Source organism: Aplysia californica, unplaced genomic scaffold (assembly GCF_000002075.1).
Source record: "Aplysia californica isolate F4 #8 unplaced genomic scaffold, AplCal3.0 scaffold00025, whole genome shotgun sequence".
Lineage (NCBI taxonomy): Eukaryota > Metazoa > Mollusca > Gastropoda > Aplysiida > Aplysiidae > Aplysia > Aplysia californica.
In genome coordinates this window covers 1,025,667-1,035,149 of record NW_004797295.1, presented here as the reverse complement: position 1 = coordinate 1,035,149, position 9,483 = coordinate 1,025,667, and the positions used below count along the sequence as shown (strand labels likewise).

Below are 9,483 nucleotides of genomic sequence, written 5' to 3'. Positions count from 1 at the left end.
CACACACACACACACACACACTGAAACACACACACGGGCAGCAAGTGGTCATATAGGCTAAATCTTTACCTCTGCATCAACACAAATATTTTCCCTAATCTCCCACAGGACTAAACCGTGAGCTTTAGTTTCTAGAATTTCTATATTATGTTGCGTAGTTTGGCTGCTCACAAGTATATCATGGTCATGAGGAAAATCGACTCTCCAAATTTCACTGCAATATATTATGTTCTCATTACTTACTTACTACCCGTTACGCCATCTGGTGTTTAGGGCAGCAACAAAGGATCTCCAGCTCTGTCTGTTTTGGGCCATCTTGGTCAGCGTCCCCCACGAATGATTCCAGGATTTCATTTCAGACTCTACTGTGCGTCTCCAGATCACTTTGGGTCGGCTTCGGGTGTCCAGTGGAGGGCAGTCTTCACAATAGAGTCTGGTTCTCTTCTCAGATAACATGCCCAATCCATCTCCATCTTCTCCTTTTTATTATGGTGGTTATGTTCTCATGTGTTGGCCTAAATACTTATTTGCTGCAAAAGTGTCACTTATATTTCGTGCCAAAACCGCTCTCTGCATACAATACAATTATAATAATGAATTGGCGGTGTACCGTTTCATTATTCTTGAATAAAGTGCTCGATTGTCGAGTTCAGTGTCACAGTATTTCTCCAAACTGATTGACGGTGCTGCGGATCTTTAAAATGGACTGTCCCAACTTGTTTTAAATGAATTAGGAAAAATAGCAACCATTTAATTAGGCCTACATGAATTATTGTGCTTCCCACCTGCTAACTGAGCTACACATGTGAATGCCGCCGAAAATCCATGACAATTCAATTGACCAAAGTTACTATGCACATACAACGGGCCAAAGAACACACACACACACACACACACACAAACACACACACACACACACACACACACACACACACACACACACCACAACACAACAGAACACAAACACCATAGAAAAGGGGTAGATATATAGCAAGAAAATAGCAATAAAAATGTAGATGAGATCTATATTACGGGTTTTAATGGGTAAATCTAAAACACGAACATTTTCTGCTTTTTCAAACGAGGTGGGGATAGCAAAGTACAGTAATACGGATCTAATAGTAATACATGTAATAATAGCAGAGACCAAGCAATGTAAACCCCGCTGGGTCTCTCTCTGCAATAGCCAAGATTCGAAACGCGCTCCACAGGAAGTCGCTACCTCTGCATTCCTGAAATGTAAACAGTAAACAAAGCTACTGGCCGTAGAGACAGTGACATCGTGACAGCACTCGTGTCTTCACGAACAAGACAGAGGCAGATCTAGAATCTAGGTATGTTTGCTTGAAAAAAATATGCTTCCTCGATTCTATTCATGAATTAATTTTAGTGTTTTAGACCCTCTGGCATTCTATGTAGACTGCTGTAGTAAAGTGTTGCAAATTTAGAACAAAATCAGAGGAAAACAAGATTTTTTTATCCTGCCACGACGCGCACTTCTTTTCGTTGACAGCATTTCGCTCGGCACTTCCTCGATCTAGAATCTAAGTCTAGATTAGATTCCACAACAGTGCTCGTCGTAGAGGGCCATGAATCTTCGTCTTGACAGACCTGATCTTCAGATACTCTAGATCTTTGTAGTTTAAGAGGTAAGATTGAAGAATACCGGACCAGCGGACTGACTTTGCCTAGATCTATATGTCTCAACCTTAGGCTTAGAAATTCATAATTTGCCCGTTTTTAATATCTCTCTCAATGGAGAATCTCGGACCGGTAGATCTATTCATTAAAATTTTGTCAGGGGGGAGACCCCCCTGAACCCCCCCTCCCCCCTCCTCCACCCCAACCACCCGCCCCACCTACCCCACTTTCTCGCTCAATAATGTACGAGTAGTCCGGTTTAAGATTTTATATTATATATATATATATATATATATATATATATATATATATATATATATATAGATCTCTATTATAGGATCTATATAGGATGATCCCTCTAGTTCTTTAGTCTATATCTTACCGTTACATCTTACTTTCATTAATTTAATAAATTTTGGTAACGTCATAACGGACCTGGCACAATGACAATGAGAGGCGACTGACTGATGAGAATCAAATGCATCCACTAGTGCTGCATTATTGTGTGCTTTTAAAAAGAAAAGCTACTGGATTGTACTTCCTATACAGTACAGGCCTACTTGTACCGGTACTCCGTTTTCACCCATTTCAAAATAGTCAATGTACACAAGATTCAAGATGGAATTGCAAGACAGCCAGAAATAAATTCAACCTTTGGTATTTTCCGTCTTGGACAGGGGAATGTATTGGGGGTGGGGGGCTGTTGTAATTTAAAGCAAGAGATCAAGGGTCACCTCTCGTCTCCGGTCGACAGTTAGCCTAGTGGTCAAAACTTTACACCTCCCAAGTGCTTGCCTAGCCACTCTGATAATGACATGTTTCAGACTTACTACTGAAAATACTACTAATCACTAATCCATTGCCACGATCAGTGCTTGCATCTCTTTTGGACGGAAACAGAAATGATTGAACGTCTCCTTTGCTTTCACCCTTTGCCCCACCATTCGATGTAATTAGCACAAAAGAATTAACCCATGCCACACCACTCTTCCCCTGCATGTAACAATTTCTCGCGGAATTTTTTTCGGCATCGATGATGGATACTATCAGGGCAGAAAGCAGTAGCAGTCAAATTTCTCCTACCAAGGAAAGTTTCAGTGCTGGTGCACCACTTAAAAACTTTGAAGACAAGCTAATGTTGAGAATTCACACCGATACTGCACCCCTGACCATCTGTAGCTCAGTATTCACATGGGTGTGGTAACAGCTTCCTCAAAACCACACCCATGGTCGTCCCTTTCTCAGAACGGAGATTTATCTGTAAACAGAACCAACCTGTTCTCATTGCTGCCTTCTCCATCTCCCATACCTGAATGCATCAAGCTTACCAATTACAAGGAGTCCCTGTGGTTTTCTATTAGTATTGTTCTTATACCAGAGTTATTGCTTGGATGTTTTGGGCATGTCAATTTCTTGTGGTATCTCTGATCACGGTATGAGTGGCAGCTAAGCATCGTTAAATTTAACCTTCTGTCAGTGTTTTGTTCTAAGCAACCTTGGTTTATTTTGACAGAGAAAACAAATTTCCTAAGGTTTTCTCTTTTTCTTTCTTTCACAATGTTTTTTTTAAAGCTTAATTAATACCCTAGATCTGTATGGTTCTTTATTTTTGTATCTGAGCTGTGCAATGCCAAATTTTTTCACAAAACAAATGTGTGTATTCCATGTTACACCATGTCTATTATGTAAGCAATGACAAGTGCAAAGAAATTGATTGGGAATGTTTCATATCTTTACACACTGCCAAATATTACTATGAGAAACGTCAACTGGTCCCAACATTTTTTTTTCATATGAATGTGTGAAAGTTCACATAAAAGCATCAAATATCTAAAGAAAACCAATAATTTGCGACAGATATTATATTGAGTCAAAACGGATGTAAAATGGGATTCAAATGAACAATTAAAGAGCTATACAATGCCTAGCATCACCCCCCCCCTCCACACACACACTCCATACACTCTTTCACCCCCTAAATTCCTCTTTCTAAGACACAATTTTTTTCTGGCTCCTTTGCGATTCCGTCTTTCCCAGGTTTGACTGTACAATACTTGCGTTGTTAAGATGAATATTGTGAATTGTACGGCAAGCGAAATCCCTAGCACTGGTGTTGATTTACTGACATGTTTCGGGGATATTAATGTAAAATTTGTTATATTATAAAATAGCTCTCCCCTCGTCTCTATGACTTCAAGTTAGTGGAATGTAGTACCTGAAAGGTTATGCAGTTGCCCCTTTTAATCATGTTTGGGTTTGCTTCAATATTTAGTCTTAATTTATATTAACAATATCAGAAAAGTTATGCTGTGAAAAAATAGTAAGCGGAGACATGAAACATTACTCTCTCCTCTGCCCTCAGTTTTGCTGATGAACTGTTTAAAATGACTAGTGATTAACTATAGTCTTTTACTATTTGTGATATAGACAGGGAAATATAATCATATTTTTGATAGCAAGGGTGGTTGAGTTGCAGTTGAGGGTGTAGTACAGTTGAACTTGGAATTGCAGAAACCTGAGGTTGTAAAGTCTTTCCCTTCCCATGTGATAAATTATTGCAGTATATATCAATCTGTCCGGAATTAAAGTAATTCAAAACTTGCTTGAATTCTTATTGATAAGTTACCTATTCAGAACAAAAAACTTCTTTTCCATGTCGGTTCAGAGCCACAAATGCAGCTCTGATTTGAAGAATTAACAAGTGTCAGTTGTTTGATGAATACGTTGTGAGCCCTTTGACGAGGTGAAAGCTCTAATGTGATCCAAACCTGTCTCAGATCCTGTCGACTGTACATAGCATATTATGTTTTATTCCAAGTTGGTTTTGTGATGCAATCATAATGTGTTGTCCAGTTTTATTTGAAAAAGTTGACCGAATATTATATTGAGACCTTGACTTCATTTGTCTCTTATTTTGTTGTTTTTCTTCTCTATGCTTTTTAAAATTAAGTAGATGACAGATTCGAAAATTACGTTGATGATTCCAATGTTGCTTTATTTCAGAGCTAACATACTGATTTGTGCCTACAATGGTCTCTTTATGATGTTTAAAAAAAATTGTAATGTTATACTCATATCTCACTTTGAACCATGTGTTTATTCTGCCAGCATCATACTTTTGCTTCTTTTTTGTCCAAATCCTTCGTGTACTTGTTAACCTGGCATTCTTTCAATTATAAACAAGTTTACCAAATGGATATCATAAAGATTTAAGACGTCTAGAGCAAACACTTTTTGTTCTGTCTGAGAATGCTCATTTCACATCGGTAATAGCATTGTTTCAGAATAAATGCACAGCCACACCTTTTTCTCCTCTTAATGCATTCATAATTTCTAGCCTGTATGTCAAAAAAGCGTTGATGAAATTGCTTACTGTCGCCACCCCCCCCCCCCCCAAAAAAAAGAAAGTAAAATAAAATAAATAAATAAATGCAAACATTTTAAAACCTCATCTGGTTAGAATTGAGGCACGCGCTCAGCATCTGAGAGGGTATCCATTGGGACAACATGATATTTAAAATGTCATGCCCATGCATACTCTTGTACCTGCATCAGCCAATGTCTCTTAAATGTTCCTTTTCAATGTGAAATGCCCACAGCAAGTGGGATTGATAATACAAATTGTATTCCTAACAATGCACTTTGCAGGGGACTTTAACCCCCCCCCCCCCACCTGTTTCTTTCCAACCACCACTAATACTGATAGATAAACAGAAAAATAAACGTTTTCAGCCACACTGTTGACTCGCAGCCTTTGTGAACAGATTACATTGTTTATCAGAACAGCGCGTGGAAAAGTGTGTCCAGAGGCGTGCAGGTGGTTGGAGGGCGCCACTGCACTGGTTGGTCCTACTTCTTCACTTTGCCCTCTCTTGTTTCTTTCTGTCTTACTTTTCCCCCCTGCACTAATATAACTATTATTGTCTTGATTTTCTTCTCTATACTCAAACCAATAAAAAGGAGTGTGTTTTAAATAAATGTTTTCCCATGTAGGTCTATGCCCCTGGAACCTAGAGCTTGTGAAGGCGTTTCAATTTGTTCACGAGAAAATAACACAGCGATGCTATGCTTGGCAGTAGTCGTTCAATATTTGTACAGAATGATAGTCCGGCAGTTTGGTCATGGAAAAGGACGTCTCGCATTAAAAGAAATATCGTCGGGGTAAATGTAGAAAGAAAAAAAAAAGCGATACTGTTGTGTCCGTTTTGCTCGTTTCCGTCGAGCTCATGTACTTTTGATAGCAATGGGGGCTATATAATATATACACATTATTCTGCGTGAGATGTATTATTCATCTCATTAGTATAACCTGCTTCTGTGGTGTAGCGGTTTGACACTTTGTCTTTGCACCAAAGATAGTAAATAACAAGATGGGCCACTCAGCCAAAAAAGTGTCCGCAGGAAGTATGCTCTTTGCTTCAGATGGCGCTACAGTCTGTTTTGAAGCTCTCGTTCGTTTTTCCAGAAGAAGAATAGGAATAGCACCTCCTTGCGTGCGCAGATCGACTGCTGTTCATCAGCAGTTCGGGTACGTTCAGTGCGGAGTTTTAGTTTTTAAAAATATTTTAATGACCTCTCGCCTTTCACATTCTAAAGTCAAATTAAACGAAGAAAACCATCACCCTCTCCTCCGGAAGAGGTTTTTTGTCAGCGTAACCATTTTAAAAAAGCGTTCTTCCGAAATTTATCCCAAAACTTGCTAGTGTCACTTTTATTTTTTTAAACTCAAGTAGGGTAACTCTGTTCGCAAAGAGTGCGCTTTTGTGAAGAGGGCGCCACCAAATTTTGAGGACACTTTTTTAATTGGCTCAAAGAGAGAAGTGGCCCATCTTGTTATGTACTATCATTGGTTGCACATAGGAAACCCGAGTTCGATTATTATGTGGGGATGATTTTTTTTTTTCGAGTGCGTGTATCTCGGTTTTTCTGCTGAGGTGCTGTATCCCTCTCAGCCCTGGTTGGCCCTGACAGGCAGGGTCGGAGCCGGCCTCCTGAATGATCTAAATCATGTCGATACGGGCGTAAAAGCACTTGCACTTAAAGAAAGAATGATTTTTTAACTCTGCCCGTACGTCCTGGGGTCATTTTGTACCCCGGGGTTGTATTCTTCACATTTTAGAATACTTCTCGTATGACGATCTCTTTGAAACCTTCAGTATTTCTTTAAAAAATCACTTTGACCGACTGCTATGCAAAGCGTTGGCGTACGGATCGGATTAACGACTAAATTTCCTCTTTGGAAAGTGGTGGCACAGAGTTCCCCACGTCGTATGGACACGATAGTAAAACACGACGTACAGATAGGGTTAATTAGCAAACATCAACAGATGCCTGTCCACTACAATAATTTATAATGTGCTAATTGTCAGACATTTGCAACGTAAATGCGTTTCTCTTGCTCGTCCTTGGGGTATAAATACATGGATTGTAGCCTTCTGTCAAATTTCTAAGGAGTCAAGTGCCGGTCATACGCCAGAAATTTGTTTTTAGTACTTGCTTTCTGTCCTGATGTTCTTCCTTGTTGGAAACTGCCATTAGTAGGTTCTGCTTTTTTAAAAATTCTCCATAGCTGTTGTTTCTGACCAGAGGTTTTGCTTTCTCTTGCTGTTAGTAGATTATGACTGCTCGGCCTGTCGACCGAAGATCCTGTTTTGCCAAAAGAAAAGAAAAGAACCCGGAAGCCCCCATTATTATTGAGTGAGACCCGCCTTCAAAATGACCTGTTTGTTGGACCTTAACTCTTAATAATGATAAGAATAATAACATTTATGTAGCGCATATCCACGCTCTGCAGCATACTCTATGCGCTTTACAACTCTTATTACCCAAGCACACCCATAGTACACTCCGAAACACCTCTCTCTCTCTCTCTCTCTCTCTCTCTCTCTCTCTCTCTCTCTCTCTCTCAACGGTAATTTACCTGTGTGTGGCGCTAATGTATTACTCATGACTTATGCTTGAGCTGACGTTTGGGAAAGCAAAGACTGTAATTGGGGCATGGCGGTAGAATTTACAGGAAGATATAGCGGCTTAGTAATAGAAAGACGTGGTATGGGTATTCGTTTCGTATTTGATAATCTTCCATCAGACTCAGCGCTGCAACTGCAAGCAAAAGCAACTGCGGTGAAGGCAATCGACCTCGGTCATCTGAGTTAACGTTCGATATTGATTGGTTCAGTCGAGCACGGCGGGCCCAGCTCATGTTATAGACCATCTATGGCTCGTGCAGACGTGCACTGTAGGCCTGTGGGTCTTGGGGGAAGGGCGGAGCGTTTCTAAGTGATACATGATGTACATGTACAATGTATTTTGAAGTGAGGGATCGGATATGTGTGAGTTCCGACAGACTGTGTGACGTCGTTATTCGATATCAGTGCCGACTGGGTAAAGTTCGTGCGTAAAAAAAAAGTTGGCTGCTGAATGGTTATTTGAATTATAGGCTTACTCTGATAAAATAAAAATAAAAATCCACCTACAACAACAAAACAACTGACTGCACGAAATCATGGAGTTTCTTGCTTTGCTTTTCTGTAAAAGTTCACCTTACCCAACCGTTTTGTGGAACAGAATTATTCGCTCGGAATCTGAAGCGTTTTGAGCCCTGAAAGCAAGAACGTTATACATGAATGAAATCTTGAAGACCAGGGATGACAGTATCGGCTGAGTCACTCGGTAGCACTTGTTGTGTATCGGTTACTTATTACCCCGTGTGTCTGTGGAGCGTACCCGCTTTCGATATCGATCAAGGCACTGCAATAATTGAAATAGAAGACTTGACTGGTCATGTCTTGGCTTGTTTTATGATGTGGGTCTGACACGTTACACTGCGCTTTTGATCGTCTGCTAACAATTTGAACGTGATCCTCGAAGCGCCTGTCGGCTATTTGAACACATGCTACTCAAGGCTTTTTGCGCACCTCGTATAGCCTACCCTATTTCGGCTCAATGGCCAGGATTGTCTTAATTGTCGGTTGTAGTGTTAAAATAAATGCGCGAAGAAACAGTATACTACTGGGAGCTACATGAGAATCGACGTACGTTCAGATCTAAATGGTATAGGTTTCCCGTAATTGAGAGCATGTTACAAAAGAGGTCTTTTGGATTACACTTTGTGAACCAGTCCGTTTTTGTTACTGTTTACATCTGAGTTGTTTAGACATATTATGAGTTACATTGGGGCAGTGACATTTTTATTTAATTAATTTTGTTCGTTATTTTTGTGTTTTTATTTCATTTCCTCTCCGACTTTCTAATTTATTCATCCTGTTTTTATTTTCAGCAGAATCAGTCGGAAGCAGCCAGTTAAAATTTCGTGGCACCACCTGTTTTCTGCTTAAAGTGTTCACGGAAAACTAAAGAGAAACCAGAGTGTACATGGTACAGTTCCTTCAGAATGGTGTGCAGTATTATACCTTACACAGGCGCTAGGACGGGTGAAGGATAATAGGCCTACATATATTTATAAACATTTCTTTAGGCAAGAGGGACAGAGAAAAAGTTTTGATCTCAAGATTTCAAAAAGAGTGATTTCACCGGGAACTATAACACCCCCCCCCTCCCTCCAACCACCCACCCACTCACCACGCCCCGTGGCTCCTCCTACTCCTGTGTTTGGAACCGGGCTCGGCGTGGCGTGAAAATCCTGTGTTACCTTCTCCCCCTGCTGGCGCCCTCTGGTGCACCGTGCCACACCGAGTCATGGCCAGCAAGTGCGTGGTTCCATTCTGCTGGATTTTACTCTTCTGCTTCAGCAGCTTCTCCACGTCCCACTACACCCGTGATGTCACTGGATCCCCGTTCACTGTGAGTAATTTTCGCTCTGTTTAATTAAGAAGCCCCCCA

General features: G+C 40.5%; 1 protein-coding gene across 1 annotated transcript in view; it reads left to right on the top strand.

The window, feature by feature from the left end:
* Window positions 1-1,253: 1,253 nt before the first annotated feature.
* Window positions 1,254-9,483, top strand: part of LOC101863641 (ceramide glucosyltransferase) — a gene marked incomplete in the record, with an annotated part of 58,482 nt that continues 50,252 nt past the window's right edge. The window contains 2 exon segments of the mRNA XM_013089135.2: window positions 1,254-1,334; window positions 8,921-9,444. Coding sequence (XP_012944589.1) covers window positions 9,340-9,444 — 105 coding nt within the window.